General features: G+C 62.8%; 2 protein-coding genes across 2 annotated transcripts; one reads left to right on the top strand and one right to left on the bottom strand.

Annotated features, from left to right (window-relative positions):
* Positions 1-4,406: 4,406 nt before the first annotated feature.
* PSCA (prostate stem cell antigen) lies at positions 4,407-7,381 on the bottom strand. The gene is made up of 3 exons (XM_058276291.2): positions 6,629-7,381; positions 5,970-6,077; positions 4,407-5,015 (listed from the first exon to the last, which is right to left on the bottom strand). Exons 1-3 carry the CDS (start codon positions 6,681-6,683, stop codon positions 4,816-4,818), a joined length of 363 nt encoding a protein of 120 aa, XP_058132274.1. The 5' UTR covers positions 6,684-7,381; the 3' UTR covers positions 4,407-4,815.
* Positions 7,382-12,159: 4,778 nt separating this feature from the next.
* JRK (Jrk helix-turn-helix protein) lies at positions 12,160-17,780 on the top strand. The gene is made up of 2 exons (XM_004484493.4): positions 12,160-12,234; positions 14,438-17,780. Exon 2 carries the CDS (start codon positions 14,905-14,907, stop codon positions 16,615-16,617), a length of 1,713 nt encoding a protein of 570 aa, XP_004484550.1. The 5' UTR covers positions 12,160-12,234; positions 14,438-14,904; the 3' UTR covers positions 16,618-17,780.
* The last annotated feature ends 729 nt before the right edge of the window (positions 17,781-18,509 follow it).

Raw genomic sequence — 18,509 nt, 5'->3', positions numbered from 1 at the left:
CTCCTCCTGAACCCCTGTTCAACCAGGAGTGAGGTCCCCCTGCAGCCCCCAGGCTGTCAGTCAGTCCTGGCTGAATCAGTCCAGGTGGGACACGCTGCTGGGGGGGTGGTGCATCCTGTGAATGGACCACCCCCCTTTTAGACCCTGAGGGGGCCCAGGGAGGGGGGTGCAAGGTAGAGGCCAGGAGGGAGGAGCCTGGCTAGGAACTGGGGTGTCCCCATAAAGGCCCCCCAGGAAGGGTCTATCTTCTCGAGCTATTTCCCCTTCAACGACGGGGAAGCACATTTGGTGAATAATTTAGAAATCTAGCGCTCAGTGAGAAGTCCTGCGGGGCGTCCACAAGAATGTCCTGTCCAACCACCTGGGCCCCCGGTCCGGACATCCGCCTTTGATTGGGACCGCAGCTCAAAAACAAACACGGGGCGGGGTGGGGGTGTGGGAACCACATATACTTTTTAATATAAAGTTTTTTGTGATCTATGTAACTTCAAAAAAATACAATAAAAAAAATGATGGCGGTGGGGGTGTGGGGAGTGGATATATGGGAACCTCTTCTGTTTTTTAATGTAACATTTTGTGTGATCTATTAACTTATAAAAAAAGGTAATTAAAAAAAAAAAATGAACACAGGTTCCCTGGAGACAAAGTGCAAGCTCAGGCCAGGCCAGGGTGAAATACAAAGCCGATAAGTGATTCCAGCTGGTTAGGAATCATCTGTGTATATTCGTATTTAAAGGATCAAGAGAATTTCTCAAATCAGAGGATCTAGCAGATTGGTCTCATGATTCCAAATCAAAATGCATAATTGACAAATTGATTTTGTCAATGTTTAGTTGAAAAGTTTAAGACAGTTTTACAAAGTAGTCGTTAACTATGGGATATTTATGAGGACATGGGAGTCACTGGATGAGATGAATTAGACTTTCACAGAGTAGTCGAAGTACTTTGAAAGATTTGCTGGTCAGGTCAAGTAATAGAGAAAATTCAAATATGTAAAAATACTGCTGTGTACATTGTTTGATGGAACTTGTTTTTACACGGACCACTTACTTAAGAGAGTTTGGTCTGTTGAATGTGAGTTGGTGTGAAAGGGTAACGTTTCCCTTGAAAGTAATTATTAAAATGTATTCGATTTATAAAGAAAATATTTTTATTGAGGGCTGAAGGAAAAAAAGAAGCAGTTGACCAAAGAGAGGCCGGACCGTAGGTGGGACTGTCTATGGCGGGAACCCCACTCGGCCATCGCAGTGTCCGCAGGTGTCCCCTGAGGCTTTGGGGTGCAGGGCCTGCCTTTGGTTTCTCGTCTTTGTGGGGTCTAAAGAGGAGAGACTGTGGGGAGAGGCCGGGGTTCAAGGTCAGCCCCCGGCTGCACCCTGCTGGGGGCTGTTTCTGGGGACCGGCCCCACCCTTGGAGAGAGGACCTCTGCCCCCAGGGAGCCTGTCTCTCCGTGGCGAGGTGAGGGGGGCTAGCGCCCGTGAGCCCGGGGACGGCGTGAGCAGCTGGCACAGGGGAGGCCCGGGGTCCGGGCGCCTCACCTCTCTGCCGTCCCCGCTGTCCTCACCCGGGCCGTTGAATCCAAATCCGGGGAAGGCGCCGGGGTCAGCGCCCGGGGCCCTCACCTGCTCCGCCCGGGGCCGCAGGGCCCTGCCCTGTACCCCGGGAGAAGGACCCCTCCTCCCCGCCGCATGTGTCGAGGACGAGGACGAGGCCGCGGTGCGGGTGGCCCTTCTCGTCACCGCCAGGCCTCGGCTCGGGCACCCTGTCTGGGGCCTCGCGCTCGCCCCTCTCCTTGCTCTCCCCCCCCCCCCGCCCCCGCGCTCACCGCTAACACCCCGCACGCGTGCACAGCCGACTCTTGTCGGGCGGCAGTTCTCTGTAAGGTCAGCGAACGCTGAGGTGGTGACGCGGGGACCGCGGGTCCGCGGGGGGCAGGGAGGGCCCGGAGTGGGGCCCGCTGTCACCCGCCCATCAGGACGTGGCCTGGTCCACGGGGGCTGCTGCTGAAAGCGATTCGCTGCCCCGAGCTCCCGGCCGGCACCCGTGCCTGAACCCGGTGTGTCCCGTGTGCGTTGTGGAGGCCACATCAGCCTCCGGCTCGGGATGCTGGACCAAGTGCAGCCCTGTGCCCGGTGAGGTCACCAACAGGAGGCACAAGGAGACACTAAGGAGAGCAGAGAGGACAGAGCAAGAGGGGAGAACGTCGCCTCCTTCAGCCTCTGCTGGGAAGCAGCTCGTAGCTCAGGGCTCGAAGCTTTGGAAGAAGTTAAGGGTGTGACAAGAGCAGGCAGCATAAGAGAAAAGAAAGGCACGTTGAAACTCCAGGAAAACAAAAAGTTGAAGGGAAAAGAGATACAAACATATATTTAAACCATAGAATACTAGGGAGTTCAGGTGCTAGGATGAATTAATAGTGCCAATATCCCCTTCATAAGATGGGAAGTCACAAGATTCTGCTGTATTTTTAGGTATTTAACGGGACAGTGAAAACTAAGAAACAAATAAAATATTTATCACAGGTTGAGGGTGGAGAGGTGGGGAGTGTGTGAAGCTCAAGCCTCCTCTGTCTAGCACGTGTTAACAGGTGAGGTCAGGTGAACTGAGGGGGGCAAGGCAGAGGGGCAGCAGCTGTTTCCTTTTATTTATTTATTTTTTAAAAAATTACTAATTTATTCCCTCCCCTCTTGTGCCTTGTTTTTTGCTGTCTCCTCTCTGTGTCCATTTGCTGCACGTTTTTCTTGTGTCTGCTTGTCTCCCTTTGTTGCATCATCTTGCTGCGTCAGCTCTCCGCAGGGCGCAGGTTGTCAGCTCTCCACGGTGCGCGGGCGAGCCCGCCTTCACAAGGAGACCCCGGGACGCGAACCCAGGGCCTCCCATATGGTAGACGGGAGCCCAACTGATTGAGCCACAGCCGCTTCCTGTTTCCTTTTATTTTAAATCTTTCGTTATGGTCTACTTCTTTAGCCATGTGCCTCTTTTATTTTGCAAAGTAAAGTAAATTTAAAATAATCTGAAAAAAGTGTTTTGCAGCGCTGCAGTTACCTGCAAATGACTGAAAGTGCTGCAAGTGTTGATTTTGGAGTTTCAAATAAATTGTTGCGAATAGGCAAATCCACACATACGCGCTCCAGCAATGGCGAGGACCAGCTGTTTTCCTCTTCGCAGTGTTCCCACTCTACTGTAAGCTCCGGGGCCCAGGCACGGCCCCAGGTGTCCAGAGCGGCTGGGGCAGCTGGGCTGGACCTGGGTGGCCACTGTGTCCTGGGCGCCTGGGGCCGGAGAGCTCGGGCGCTGTGGCTGGGCGAGTGGAGCAGGGCAGGCTGCCCGCGACCCGGCCGGCTGCTTCGAGAGGAGCGGGCCGGGGCGCAGCCTGGCCGCCCGCCACCCCCAGCCGAGGGCCCTGACGACTCGGCCCCAAGCCCGCGGCCCTGCCCGGCGGCTCGGCCGCGCTGGCCCCTGGGCCCAGGCTCGCCAGGCCCGTGGACCACGTGCTGGAGCCCAGGGGGCTGCTCCAGCCCCTTGGAGGTGCGGCCTGGGGAACCTCTGTCCTGCCCCGTGCCACCCAGGCCTCAAGAGGGCAGGTCCCAGCTGAGGTCGCCGTGGGGCAGGGGAGGGTGGGGGGCCCCAGGAGCGGCTGGAGCCCCTGTGGACCGCACTCCAGGGCAGACCCTCCTCGCGAGCCCGTGCTCCTCCTGGGCCTGACTCGGGAGCCCCCACCCCCGGCGGAGTCAGCCTGGGACTACAGAGGGGCTTCCCGGGAACGCAAAAGCCAGGGTGGGCAGCGCCCTCCCGGCCTGCCCCCCCCCCCGGACGCCCCTGCACGGGGTGCATGCAAGGCCACTGGGTGTCCGCAGAAGGCGCCCCAAGAAGAAGGTGTAAGGGGGCCCCCTGGGGGCGAGGCCGGGCACGGGGCACCCTTTGGCGTTTGAATTTTTTGTTGCGGGCTTGGAGCTCTTAGAGCCAAGGTCAATTTACAAACAGGGCCACTTCCCTCAGGCCGCCGGGGAGGGCGGGGCGGGGCGCGGGGAGGCCTCGGTGACCCCCGCCCTCTCCTTCCTGGGAATTCTCTGGGTCAGTCTTCACGCAGCCTAGCACTGAGGCTCAGAGAGGTCTGGCAGCGAGCTGGAGGCCACACAGCTGGGCCAGGGGTCCGACAGGGGCCTTGGGCAGCCCACCCTCCCAGGCACCCAGAGGCCAGAGCTCCACCCCACAGGACCCAGCTACAACCACAGACACGGGCAGGCTGGACAGGGCCCAGCCCCGGGACCCCCACCAAACTCCCATCTGGGCCCCTGCCCAGACCCCGACCCTGACCAGGGCCCTGTCCAGGTCCCCGACTCCGGCCCCAACCAGGACCCCGAGCCTGACCCTGACCCCACCGGGCGGCACACAAGAACAGAGGCTCAACCAGCCAATCAACAGGCATTTTTAGGGTCCACTGGGGGCCAGGGCGGGTCCCGGGGACCCCATGGAAAAGGAGCGGGTCTCTTCTGCCAGGCCTCGCTTTTAAGGCTCCCGGCACTCCCTCACCCCCCAGTCCTCAGTTCATTCCATCCGGGCTTTCTCTGGGCCCTCCCGGGGGTGGCCCCAGGCTCGGGGCCTCCGGCTGCTCATGGAGGCGGCAGGCGGGGAAGGCTTCCTGGAGGAAGAGGCACCGGAGCTGAAGGGCGAGGGGTGGGCTGGAACCTCGAGCAGTGGGAACAGCAGCCATGGGAGGGCCCAGAGCTGCAGAGGCTCAAGCCAGATCTGCGTGGGGCCCGGGTGGGGCCCAGGCTGGGCGGCAGGAGCGAGGGGTCCCGGCGGGCCGCGGCCCTGGCCTACAGCACGCCGGGGCCGCCGAGCAGCAGGCCGAGTGCCGCCAGCAGCCCCAGGCTCCCGGGGGCGCGGGGTGCGCTGGCGTTGCACAGGTCGGTGGCGCAGCACGTGACGTTCTTTCTGCCCAGGTAGTAGTCCTGCCAGCCCTCGACGCAGTGCGAGCTGCAGCCCTTGCTGACCACCCTGAGGACGCCGATGGCACCTGGCGGGGCGGGCGCTGGGTGTCGAGGCGCCGCTCCGCCCCCCTTCCGCCCCCTCCGCCCTCCCCCTCCCCATTCGATAGCGCAGTTATAAAAACGGGCTGTAATCGCACGGAGCAGGCGTTCCCCACCAGGGCCGGGTGTTGGGGGGGGCGTATGGGAACCCTGTATTTTATGCAGGACTGTTCTGTCAACCCACAACTTCCCTAATCAAGGGAAAAAAGAAAGAAAGGGAAGAAACCAGCAGAGTCACCGGGGAGGAGGAGTGTGAGGGCGCGGCCTGGTCTTGTCCGCCAAAAGCTTCCTGAGTGAGTGAATGCAGGGGTGGGGCCGGATAGGGGGGAGATGGGTGGGTGGACCCGTGGATGGCTTGACGGATGGATAGATGGTTAATTGGGTGGGGGGCTGGATGGATGGGTGGGGGGCTGGATGGATGAGAGGGTGTGGGGCTAGATGGATGAATGCGTGGGGGACTGGAGGGATGGATGGGAGGGTGGGGGGCTAGATGGATGAATGGGTGGGGGACTGGAGGGATGGGTGGGTGGGGGTTAGATGGATGAGAGGGTGGGGGGCTAGATGGATGGGAGACTGGGGGCTGGAGGGATGGAGGGGTGGGAGGCTGCAAGGAGGGATGGGGGTAGGGGAGGGGGTGGCTGGATCCTGGATGGATGGGAGAACGCCGGGATGGGCGGATGGGAGGAGGGAAGGATGGGGGTGGGGGTGGGGTGGACGGCTCGATGGACAGGTCTCATGGGTGGGTGGAGAAGGTGGGGATGGATGGGTGCAGAGCCAAGCACGTCCGTGTGGATAGGGGGACACGTGGACCGACGGACAAGGATGAGACCGACACCCGAGCTGGCTGAGTCCCCACCCACAGCAGGGCAGTGCAGGGAGTCTAAGGGGCAGGCGGGGCCCTGCGCAGCCGGAAGCGACGCGGGGGCGGCAGGGCCACTCACGGATGCGCTCGGTCCGGCACTGGGTCTCGGCCCCGGTGCAGTTCTGCACGTGCTGGCAGTCCTGGCCGCTGGTCCAAGCCTGGCAGGAGTAGCAGCGCAGGGCGGTGCCTGGGGGGTGCGCGGGGGGCCTCAGGGGCTGCGCGCCGGCCCGCCCACCCTGCGAGGCTCCGTGTCCCTCGGGGCTGCTGGGAAAGCACCTGCCAGCCGCACTGCCGGCCGAGCACGGGGCGCCCTGCTCCTCCCCCGCGACAGGGCCAAGGGCTCCAGGCCTGCGTCCCCGCCTCTGGGAGGGGGTTCCCCGGAGCCCCCAGCCCCTGCTTTCAGAGGGGGGGGGCCTGGGGCCCTGAGACGAGCTCAGGGACGCTCTGCTGGGAGGAGCTAGGTCAGGAGCAGCACGAGGACCCTTGGTGGGAGTGCACACCCCCCGCCCGAGGCCACGGAAGCCGGGGCACGGGGAAGCCGGGGTCCTCTCGGGACAGCCGCACCCCAGCAGGCCGCCCACCCACCCCCGTGGCCCTGCCCGCCACCACCCACCTGTCCGCCCCTGGCCTCTGGCCTCCCTGCCCCACCCAGCCCACCGCCCACCCGGCCTTCTCCCCCCCCCCCCCCCGCTCCCCCTCCTTCCCTCGGGGCCCCCGGCCCTCCCACCCAGGCCTCACCTGGCCGCAGGGCCACGGCCACGGCCACCAGAGCCAGCAGGGACACAGCCTTCATGGTCACAGCAGGCGGCCGGCGGCGGGCGGCCTTATATAGTGCCAGCGGGCGACGCAGAGGTCAAGACAAACAGGTTCCCGGGCAGGAGGGGCCACGGGCCGGGCGGGGCGGGGTGGCCCTGCGGGCGGCGCCGTCCACACCCCTCGCCCCTCTTCCTGCCTCGGGGCGCCAGCGGCTTCGCCGCCTGGGGGTGACTCAGGGCCCCTGCGCGCAGCCCGCCTTGCCTTGTAACGCGCCTTCTCCCCGTGAGGGGCCCCGGGCGTTTTAGGGGAGGCGAGGAGGTTGCAGGGCGGGGGTCCCGTCCCCACGTGCCGGGGCGGCAGGGGAAAGCCGAGGGGCCCATGTCTCTTGGGGGGTGCTGAGTCCTTGGGGGTGGGGAGAGCCCCTCCAGCCACCTGCCTTCTCTGGTCGCTTCCCTGTTGTCAGCTCAGAGGTGCTGCGACGTTCTGGGACACGGGGTGATTGTGACCCCGGTTTCGCAGAGGAGGGCGGGGGTGCCCGCGTGGGCCGGCTCGGTCGGTGGAGGCGGTGAGGCAGGGGCCGGGGCGGGCCCTGCGCCAGGAGGCCCCCCGCGGCTCTCCCCAGGAACGGCCCTGCCCCCGCCCCCGTGCCCCCGCGTAGGGCTCATGGCCTTGCGCTTCCAGGCGGGCGCCTGCCCGTCTGACCCCCACCTGCGGTGCCCCTGGGCCCGAGCTCTCCTGGCGGCACCAGCACCACCCCGGAACATCCGTAACTCAAATATTTACAATGTGCGCGTGTCTGCCTATCAGATGAAACGAGGCAGGCACTTCCGCCAAGGCGGCGGTTCTCCACCGGGCACTCTGTCCCCCAGGGGACACCCGGCAGTGTCCGGGACATTTGTGTGCCACGCAGGCGCGGCTCTCCGCCGAGGATGCTGCTGAAGCACGTGGTGCTGCGCGGAGACCCAGGTCCGGGGAGGCCCAGACGCCGTGGCTATGCTGGGTTCCTGGAGCACTGGGCCTCGAACCCCACTCTGACCCCAGGTGGAGCCCTGACCTTGGCCCAGAGCTGGGCCTCACGGTGAGCACGCCCTGAGTCCTGACCCTGGTCACAGACTGAGCCGTGAGCCCGGGCACACGCTGAGCCTGAATCCTGAGCACATCCTGAGCCTGAATCCTGGTTCCACACGGAGCCCTGACCTTGCTTATATACTGAGCCCCAAGCCTGGTCACATGCTGAGCCTGAATCCTGGTTCCACATAGAGCCCTGACCTTACTCACATACTGAGCCCTGAGCCTTCTGATGCTGATCACTGATGGATTCTGATCAAGCTGAACACTAATCCTGATCGCCAAGTTCTCAAACCTGTCACAGAATGAGCATTCACCCTGGTGGCATGCTGAGTCCTGACCTTGATTACAGACTGAATCCTGGTCCCAGTCATACTGACCCTGAAGCTAGCCACTCCCTGATTACATATTGGGCCCTGACCAGAGTCACAGTCTGATTCCTGTGCTTTGTGCACACAATGAATTCAGGCCTTGAGCCTAAACTGAGCCTGGATCCCCTTCCTGGAAAGGACTGTCACAAGGGTCCTGACTCCCGCCGCCCTCCTGAGGTGGACAGGTCTGGGCGTGCCGACTCGCCTCACCCTGCACTCTCCTTCCCTCCCATCTGGCCTCTGTCTGCCCTGCCGGTCACCTCCTGGGACTCCAGATTTTCCTGTTCTCTCGGGCCACCCCCTGCCCAGCCCCCAATGCTCTGGGGGCCAAAACCAGTTCCCACCAATGCAACTCCTGCTTGTTGGCTGGCGTGGCCCAGGGAACATTTTGGGTTCCAGAAATGGTCATGTTGTGTGTGCTTGTGTATGCAAGTGTGTGTCTACATGTGTGTCTGCGTGTATGTACATATGTGTGTGTACACGTGTGCAAGTGTCTATGTGTATAAGTATGTATTTGAGTGTGCATTTGTATGTGTGTACGTGTGTGTATGTTTTGGGCACTGAGTCCTGCAAGGACCCTTAAGGCAGCGGGTTGGGCAGCCTGGAGCCTGGGAAACTGCTTGCACCCCCAGTTCCTGCTACCCCCCCCAGCACCCTCCCCTCCCCGTCTTGGGACTCAGCCCTGGCTCTCACTCCCCCCAGCCCTGGGCCTGGGGAAGCCACGTCCCCAGAGCGGGTGACACCCTGTGGGCTGGCAGTGACCTTGCCGCAAACCTGCCCCCTCCTGGGGCACCAAGGCAGCCGGGGCCACCCCCTCCCTGCTCTCACCGGCAGCCAGCCGCCCCAGCCCCACGCCGAGCCCCTCCTCCCCGCGCTCTCCAAACCCTGTGGCCATGAGCCTCCTCTCACGCCCACTCCCACCAGGAGCGAAATCAGCAAGGGAGGAGACCCCAGACCCTGGGGCAGTCCCCGTCTCTGCCAGCAGGGCATGGGCTTACCAAGCACCCTCAGCCTGTGAGCCAAAGCCCCCCTCATTCCTTCAAGAGACGATTCACCCCAAAACCGTCTCTGAAGGAGGACCCGGGGGTGGTCTCTCCAGCAAGGCCTCCAGGACCTGGCGAGGGGCACGGCGGAATGGGGAGGGGCCCGGAAGGCACAGACCCCCAGGCGGGGCCCCCCTGGGCCCCGGGGGGACAGCAAGCAGCCAATCACCGTGAGGAGCTGGGCTTCCCTGCACTGTGCTGGCCGTGGAGGCGGGGGGCCGGGAGGGGGCCTGCGCGGGGCACGGGGGCTGCTCGGGGTGCTGCACGGGCTGGTGCGCGGGAGCCAGGGGCCCAGCCATCCGTCCAGCTTTCCCACTTCCAAGGGCCCCGGAGCGAGGCGCAGCCCACCCCGACTCGCTTTGGCCTCCTCTCAATGGGGTGGAAGGCTCTGTCCACCAACGGGTCGCACGCCCAGGGTCCAGGTCCAGGTGCAGCCGGCGGGGCTGACCCTGTCCACTGGGTGGGGGGCCGAGGGGGCACCCTCCCCACAGGGCCCGGGACACACCTGTGTATTTTCTTCATACTCTCTGACCCCTTCCTCTCTGCCAGCGGGGCCGGCATGGACTCAGTCCTCGAGATAAGCCCAAGGGTCCCAGAGCGGTGCTGGGGCCACCCGGGGGGTTCGACCCCAGTTCCACGCCAGCCCCCACCCCTTCGGCCCCTCCCAGTTCTAGGAGGTGCATTTGATCTCGTGTCCGCCAGGTGGCAGCAGAGTGTCGCGCAGGGAGCAAGGCTGGAGGGGGCGACTTCGCCCACCCAGGAGCTGGTAGGAGACCCCACCCCGGTAGAACGGGGAGGTGCCTTATGCGCCATGCCTGATCCCCCGTCAGTCAAACGCATCTAACCTTCACATGCCAAAGCTCAGACCCACAGAACCGTGTGTGAGAATGATTGCTCTTCTAATTTACTTAAACATTCTCAAAAATCACACTCCGTACCCACCAAGCAAGAAACTCCCACTTCTCCCCTCCCTCATCCACTGGTAGCCTCTATTTAATTTTTGTCTTTGCAATTTGCAATTTCTAGATGTTTCTTCCGTGTTGCGGCATGTCCGAGCCTCATTCCTTCACACGGCTGAATGATAACCCGTCATGCAAACGAAACACATGCTGTTTCTCCGTTCGGCTGTTGACAGACACTTGGACCGTTTCCACCTTTGGGCCATTGTGAATAATGCTCTGAGGAACACCGGCGTACAAGCATCTGTCCACAGTCCTGTTCTCACTTCTCCGCGTGGATCTTTGGGAGTGGAACTGCCAGGTCAAACTCTAATTCTGTGTTCAACTTTCTGAGAAATCACCACTCTGTTTCCCACAGTAGCTTCATCATTTTACACCCCCTTGAATGGTGGCTCTTTTAAGCCAACAAGTTTTGGGGTGATTTGTTACGCAGCATTAAATAGCTGACGTGGGGACATGGGTAGAAGCAGAGAGGAGGCAACCGTGAGATCCTAGAGAGGCTTGGGCCAGAGTGAGAGCAATTGGCGGGCGATGAGAAGAGCTCAAAGGCTAGCTGGAGTTTGAGGATAGAGCCAATCAGATTTCCTGAAAGCCTGGCTGTGGGGTGTCAGGGGAAGAGAGAGGCACGGTGAAGCTGAGGTGTGCAGGCTGAGAGACTGGGAAGCTGGAGGGGCCACTTCCCGAGCTGGGTGTGCTCCAGGGGCCACTGGGCAGGGAGACCGAGGTCACGCTGAAGTGCTATGTTTGAGGTGCTGGGGAGACATCTGTGGGGAGGTGCTGAGGACAGAGGAGCCTGGCGTTTGGGAGAGGGGTTCTGGCAGGGACCCCAATTCATACTGGGGAGCATTTAAATCCACGAGATGGGATGAGAGCACCTGGAGGGTGGGTGTGGCTAGAGAGAGAAGGCCGAGGAGTGAGCCTGGCCAGGTAGGGTCCAGAAGGGAGAGTGAGGAATGAGGAGTCGCAGGAGCCACGTGAGCTAGTGGCAGGGGGTGGTTCAAAATCTATGAACTCCCTACTGCTGCTGTGACAAAGCACTGTCGGCTCCGGGGCTTAGACAGCAGATTCCTTATCTGACAGCTCTGGTCGTCAGAGGTCTGAACTGGGTCTGAGGGGTTAAGATAAGGGTGTCAGCAGAGCGGGACCCCTTTGGGAGCTCCAGAGGGGAATCTGTCCTTTGCACTTCTCACTTCCCAGAGGCAGCCTGAGTCCCTGGCTCGGGGCCCCTTCCTCCACCTTCCAACTGCATTGCTCCAACCACTGCTTCCTTCACCACAACTTTTTCCCGCTCTGCTTCTGCTACGGTATCACCTTCTCAACTGCCCTTCTATAAGAGCTCCTGTGGCTAGATTGGGTCCACCTGGACGATCCAGAATCCCCTCCCAACCCACGAGTCTGGATTTAATCCAGAGTCCTTTTTACCTTAAAAGGGAGTGTATCTACAGGGTTGGGGGGCAGAGATTCACGTCTATCCCACATGCAAAAGAATTTCACCCTTTCCCTAGATCCCCCAAAGCCCCAACCTCCCACAGCGCCAGCTCGAGTCCAAATCTCAGCGTCCAAACCAGGCCTGGGTGGGGCTCCCAGCTGAGAGGTCGAGGAGGAGGCAAACGGGCCCTTGGAGGCTGCTCTGGGAGGGACAGCAGCGCTGCCCCCATCCAGCCCACTGGAAGCCTTGGCCTCGGCGGGCAACGGGGCTCTCCTCGCCCGCAGGCCGCCAAGACCGGGCCTTCGCGTGCCCCCAGCCCCTTCTGCCCTGGGTGTCCTCTCATCACCAACCCGGAGGCCGCTATCGCCCTGCGCGCCTTTTTTTTTTAAATAAAATTTTATTGAAGTGTATCACTCATACTTGAACATACGTGAACAAGAAGGTGATCGTAGAAGTTGTGCATTTACAAAACGAACACGCACGTCCTCATTCAAGGCTCCCGAACCCGGCACCTGCGCCCCTTCGCCGGCTGCAGAAGCGCATGCGCAAGGCGCCGCGCCCGCAGCCCCGCGTCGCGCCGCGCCGGCATCGAGACGCCGAGTCCGCCCGCTGCCCAGAGCGTCCGCGGAAGCGGTGGGGGGACGCGGAGACGCGCGGACCGGCGGGGAGCGCAGCGGCCGGCACTTCCGGCCAGTGGCGGCGGCTCGGGGCCCGGAGGGTGAGTGGGGGCCGGGCCGGGGCTGGGCGAGCGGGGCGGGCGCAGTGCGGGGCCCCGGCCCCGCGGGCTGTCTGGGCGGTGCCGGGAGCCGCGGGAGCGCGGCCGGGGCGGGCCGGGGCGGGCCGGGGCGGGCCGGGGCGGGCCTCCGGGCTCCGCGGCCGCCGCTCCGCGCAGCAGCGCCCCCTCCTGGGCGCCGACCCCTCCCCGAGCGGTGGGCTCGAGGGACCCTACCGGCCTGTGCTTCCCGCCGCTCCCGCCTTCCCGAGGCGCTGGGCCGAGCCGCCCTCCAGCCCCCCAAACGCCTCCCGGGGCTCCCCGAAATCGAATTCCCGCTTTCAGCCCCAGCCCTCACCGCCGTGCCTGGTTGCGCATTAGTCTCTGCTGCCTTTTCCCCCAAAGAAACCAGGCTGCGACTTGGCTTTTTTTTTTTGTTTTGTTTGTTTGGGGCCCTAGCCCTCAAACACGGTGTCTGGGATAGAAGCGCTTTCATAATGATCCTCTCCAGTAGCAACCCCAAGAGGCCGCCCTGTTTTCTCCTGAGGTCTGTGTGTGAGGCACGCCCCCCTGCTCCCTGCGGAACGCACACCCTGATGTCCGGCCCCTGCCAAAGGACGCCCCCTCCCCGGGCCTCTCGCCCCGAGACTGCCAAATCTCTCTCCCCCCAAGGTCCTGACCGCTTTTTTGTGGTCATTTCTCCCCCGCGTTCTGTCTTCCCTCCATCCACCCTTCCCCTCAATTTCTCAGGACCTTTTGTAAGGATGTTTTCTTCCCCTCACACCAGGAGGAGTTCAGATGTGGGTGGGTGCTTCCCTCTTTTCTCTCCTGCCTGACTCTGTCACCTAATCCCCCCCACCCCCATTAGGCACAGCAAAATAACGTTTAAATCTATTTTTAGGTGACCTCGGGGTACTCCTCCAGTGCTTCCTTTGTGGTAGTAAGGTTAGAAACCACCATAATTTTTTATTTTATTTTTTTTGCCGTGCTATGTTACCTTTATGTCTTAAGAAATTACTTCAGAAATAATCATTGAATTTCACTTTTAAAGGAAGTATTATTTTCTGAAAGCTGGACAGTGTGCTTTCAGCTGCCTTGTTTCACCTGCACAAACACGTTGGTCAGAGATGAGTGTGTAAACTTAAAAACAGACCTTGTTACTTAAAGAGGGCACATAACTGGTTACTTAAAGAGGGCACATACGCTGCTTCCAGGTGGTGCCCTAAGACAATTGTGATTGTTTCTGGCACTAATTGATCATTTAGTCATGTGGTGTCCTCAGTGAACAAGGAAGCTCCTGCTCTGGCTTGACCCTTTCTGGTGGCTTTTTCAGGACTCTATGCAAATATGTGTGCATGAGTGTGTGTGTGTGCATAAGCGTGTTGTGTCCATGTGGGGTGTGCGTGCAAGTACGTGCGCATGCCCAGTAGAGCCTGCGGTCCTGCCGTTGGTCCTAGAGGCCAGGTAGATAGACACTTTTAAGCAACAAGAACCAACTTGAGGAACCACTTTGGTAGACAAGTAGGGCCTCAGGATTCCAAAGAGCGCGCTCAGGGCCGGGTGTGCTGAGCTGAGTCTACACCGTGCCGGATTACCTGTCGCCCGTCCCGTGGCTCCTCGGAGCCTGACTTCGTGTGGCTCTGGCGGTCAGTAGGGCTGCCGAGAACCTCCGCCCTGGGGGGAGTGCAAGGCCTACCGTTGAAAGGAAACTTTAGAGGCCTCGTCTTCTAGAGGCAGTTTGGGGCCCTCTTGATTTCGGGAGACCTGCCCTGGTGGGGTTTGAGTTCAGAGGCGCTTTCTAAGATTCTGGATCCCTGGCCCCCCTCCAGGCCCTCCGTGACTGTTCTGAAAGGGGGCAGGGGCTGGAGGAGGCCGTTAGGTCAGGCAGCAGTGAGCAACCCAGGCAAGACACTCACTCCGGGTGGGTGCTTGTGAGAGCCTCTTTCAATTTTGGGCTGTGGCGAATGATTCCAGGGTTGCTTGGCAGCCCCTGCGGCAGGGCCCGTGTGCCCAGCACCTCGGTAGGCCGAGCAGACCGCCAGCCCGCAGACCACCCTCGGGCCGCGTCTCCTCCCAGCTGTCTCAGGTTGCCTTTCATCTGCAAACGTGTTCATTTTGGTGACGCTCCCTGAGGATTCTCAGGTAACAAGGATGTCTTACAGATGCTGTAGCAGACTTTGTGTAACGCTCTCCCCCTTCTGCTTTCCAGCTCCGAAAGCCCTGCACGTGGGAGGCACTGGGCAGTGCAGAGAGCCTCCCACAGCGCAGCAGCGCGCCTCCGCTCACCGCAGCCAGCTGGGACCTGCCACTGCCGGTCAGTCCTGAGGGTGGAGGCTGCAGGTGAAGGCGGGGGGAGCGGCCGCCACCAGCTCCCTGAGGTGGTCGAGGCCTGGGGTGCAGAGAAGGCAAGTGGCTCCGGCACCGTCATTTCCTCACAGAGAACACCAGGAGCCAGCCACGCCACCGGAGCCCAGAAAACGAGAGAAAGCTGAGGTGAGAGGACGCTGGGAGTGGTCGGAGGCAACCAGCGGGAAGCGTGGCTCGTGGTGGCCCTGGAGCAGCAGGGCGGGTGGGCAGAGTGGGGAGAGAAACCGAGGCCAGGACAGGGCATCGGGAGCAGAGGGGAAGGAGAGAGGAGGCTGCCCAGCCCGGGGCGGGGGGACGAGCCAGCCCCCCATGGCCGCCAAGCAGCCCGCCGGGAAGAGCAGAGGGGAGAAGCGGAAGAGGGTGGTGCTGACCCTGAAGGAGAAGATCGACGTCTGCGCGCGCCTGGAGCGGGGCGAGAGCCGGAAGGCGCTGATGCAGGAGTACAACGTGGGCATGTCCACCCTGTACGACATCAAGGCCCACAAGGCGCAGCTGCTGCGGTTCTTCGCCAGCTCCGACTGCAACAAGGCCCTGGAGCAGCGGCGCACCCTGCACACCCCCAAGCTCGAACACCTCGACCGCGTCCTCTACGAGTGGTTCCTGGCCAAGCGCGCGGAGGGCGTCCCCGTCTCGGGCCCCATGCTCATCGAGAAGGCGAAGGACTTCTACGAGCAGATGCGGCTGACCGAGCCCTGCGTGTTCTCCGGGGGGTGGCTGTGGCGCTTCAAGGCGAGGCACGGCATTAAGAAGCTGGACGCGTCCAGCGAGAAGCAGGTGGCCGACCACCAGGCCGCGGAGCAGTTCTGCGGGTTCTTCAGAAGCCTGGTCGCCGAGCACGGCATGTCCCCCGAGCAGTTCTACAACGCCGACGAGACCGGCCTCTTCTGGTGCTGCTTGCCGAACCCCAGCCCGCAAGGCGAGCCCGTGGCCGGCCTCAAGCAGAGCAAGGACAGGCTGACCGTCCTCATGTGCGCAAACGCCGCGGGCTCCCACAAGATCAAACCCCTGGTGGTGGGCAAGTGTGGGGGCCCCAGGGCCTTCAAGGGCATCCAGCACTTGCCCGTCGCCTACAAGGCCCAAGGGAACGCGTGGGTGGACAAGGAGATTTTTTCCGACTGGTTCCACCACATTTTCGTCCCCTCGGTGAAAGAGCACTTCCGTGCCGTCGGTCTGCCTGAAGGCAGCAAGGCCGTGCTGCTGCTGGACGACTCGCGGGCCCGCCCGCAGGAGTCCGAGCTGGTTTCTGAGAACGTGTCCGCGGTCCTGCTGCCCGCCAGCATCACCTCGCTGCTCCAGCCCATGGACCAGGGCATCCGCCGGGCGTTCATGAGGAACTTCATCAACCCCCCGGCCGCCCTGCAGGATCTCCACGCCCGGCACAGCGCCCACGACGCCGTGGTGAATGTGGCCTGCGCCTGGAGCGCGGTGGGCGGCGAGGTGCTGCGGCGGGCGTGGAGGAAGCTGTGGCCTGCTGCCGTGCTCGCCGAAGGCTCCTCTTCCGAGGAAGAGGAACAGGAGTGCGTGAGGGCTCAGCCTCCGAGGAAGGCCTTTGTGCACATCATGGAGCTCATGGAAGGCAGCCGCGCCCTCGCAAGCCCCCCATGTGACAAAAGCGAGGTGGCGGAGTGGGGGGAAGCTGAGAAGGAGGTCGGCGTGGCGCGCGGTGCCGCTGCTGCAGAGGCACTGGCGGCTGTCTGGAGCTCAGAGAAGGTGGGAGCGGCCGGCAGGGACCGTGGCGGGGCCGGTGCCGGAGAGGGCGCCGAGGCAGCCTGGGAGAAGGCCGCCACCTCCTTCGACTCGCTGGTGAGCTTTGCGGAGCGGCAGCCCTGCTTCAGCACGCAGGAGCTGGGGCAGCTGCGCGCCCTCCACGCGGTCTTTGTGCGACAGAGGCTGGTGAGGAAGCATGTTGCTCTCAGGGCCGCAGTCAAAGCCGAGAAGCCCCAGGACTGCCCCGGGGGGTACCTGGCCCCCACGCAGGGCCCCGTGCCCTCCACGTCTGCGGCAGCGTGCGGTGAGGACTGACGCCTGCTCGGGGCCTCCGGCAGACAGGCGTGGGCACGTGGCCCAGGCCGCGGCCGAGGAGGAGGGCACGCGCCCTGTGGAGGCCTTCGCGGGGGCGCCGCGAGCAGGCGGTGCTCAGTGCCCGAAGGGCCCACCCCGCCCCTGCAGCGGAGCGTTGACCGCCTGACGTGTCGTGGTGTGGAAGCGTGACGGTGTATCCTGGAAGACTCCCGCCCCCGCCTGAGCCGTACCGGCCAGAGCCTCGTCCTGGCCGCAGCCCGGCCCGCGCCAGGCAGCTTCTGGGTGCTCGTGTTAGAGAGCAGGGTCCCCGCGGCCCCTCACCTGCATGGGGCGGGGCGATTGGGTAGGTAGACCCTGAGCAGGGCCCACAGGCCGGCGCTGCGGGCGCGGACCACGCGGCACCAGCCCGAGCCGGCAGTCTCCTGCTTGCCGTGTGACGGGCAGTGGGTCTGACCTCTGCAGCCGTCAGGTGGCCGCCACTGTCTGCGTGGTCCCCAGTCGTCCCCCGGCAGCCCCTTTTTGGAAGGTTGGTCCATATCAACAGCAGCTTCCGTCCCTCAGGGCCTGAGCCCGGGAACCAGTTAGGTTCCCGCCGAGCGAGGCCACGACGCCGCGTTGTCTGCCAGCCACGTTCCTGAGCCTCAGGAGGGGCACGAGACCCTCACGGCTTAGGCTTCCACGTGAGACCCTGGACAGCGGCCAGCCGGGGTGTCAGGCTTCCCGCGGTGCTCGCGCTCCTGCTCCTCGTGCACAGTGGCCCTCAGAAGAAGCGGGCTGCACAGGCCGATGGCTGCCAGCTAGCTGTGGACACACGGCGTCCACGTGCCGGCCGGCCCAGAGCCTCCCAGCTGGGCCCGAGCGTCCGAGGCTGTCGCTGCCCGCAGCCCTCTAAGGCTCGACTTACCTCCTCCCTGACTGTAACGGTTCAGCGTGCTCATCTGCGTTCTCATGCTCTGGATTCCGTTCCTTGATTGAACTCACCCTACGACAACCAAATCAGCAGTCTCCAGTCCAGAGTTTCCCGTTTGTTCCACCAAGAGACTCCTGTTCCTGTGAGGGCTGGGAGGACCTCAGGCGTTGGGTTTTCAGTCCACTTAGTGTATTTTCACATCTCTCCAAAGGTCGAGGACCTGAGTATTGCCAAAATATACTTCCATCGTGGACACGTGTTTTTTGCTTTAGATGCGCGCCTGAAAGTCCTGGGCGGGACTTCCTCGGTGCACGGCATTCTCGTGGTTTGCCCGTCCCGTCGTTGGGGTGGCATCCACGTGCATCGGGCTCAGGCCTGTCCCCGGTGGCAGTGGCCAAGCCTCTCAGCGCAGGCCGCGGAATCACAGCTGCCCCAGGCATGATGGGAAGGTTGCTGTGTGCATCCCCGAAGAGCCCCTCGCCCTCTCCTGGCGTATAGATGGGCATGCCGGGACCCCTCCCCTGCACCTGCTCCCCTGCTGGCTCCCCTGCCCCTCACCACTTCCTCCCCATCAGCCCCTGCCCTGCCCTGGTGGTTCGTAAGCAGCGTGGGCTCGGCTGGTGGTGCTGAGGCAGAGCAAGGAGGGGGCAGGGGGCTTCCGCTTGGCGCACAGCGCCCCGTGGGGGCAGGTGGCCCATCTGGCGGGATGAGGACCCTTCTCTTCCCTCAGGACCCGCCGTGTCCTGACTGTGCTGTGGACAGTCCAGCAATAACCGCGTGTCCCCTGGTGGCTGAGCGTCCTCAGAGCGGCCCCAGGGCCCTCCCTTCCTTGGCTTCGATCCTGTGCTCCTTGGGGGCTGGGGTCCTATGACCACCGGCTGCAGGTCCCCCCTTCCTTGCCTCACACCCCGCCGTGACAGCCACCAGCGACTTCCTCCTCCAGCCCGCACTAGAGACCTGGGGAGCGCCCGAGGGCGCAGGC

This window comes from Dasypus novemcinctus, chromosome 14 (assembly GCF_030445035.2).
Source record: "Dasypus novemcinctus isolate mDasNov1 chromosome 14, mDasNov1.1.hap2, whole genome shotgun sequence".
Lineage (NCBI taxonomy): Eukaryota > Metazoa > Chordata > Mammalia > Cingulata > Dasypodidae > Dasypus > Dasypus novemcinctus.
The sequence above is the reverse complement of the archived record's forward strand: the minus strand, read 5'-3'. Positions and strand labels throughout refer to the sequence as shown.

Coding starts and splice junctions, on each gene's coding strand:
- PSCA (XM_058276291.2), bottom strand. CDS start 6,683: ATGAAGGCTGTGTCCCTGCTGGCTCTGGTGGCCGTGGCCGTGGCCCTG. Junction 6,078..6,628: donor GGCCGTGGCCCTGCGGCCAG/GTGAGGCCTGGG, acceptor CGCACCCCCCAG/GCACCGCCCTGCGCTGCTAC. Junction 5,016..5,969: donor GTGCCGGACCGAGCGCATCC/GTGAGTGGCCCT, acceptor CCGCCCCGCCAG/GTGCCATCGGCGTCCTCAGG.
- JRK (XM_004484493.4), top strand. CDS start 14,905: ATGGCCGCCAAGCAGCCCGCCGGGAAGAGCAGAGGGGAGAAGCGGAAG.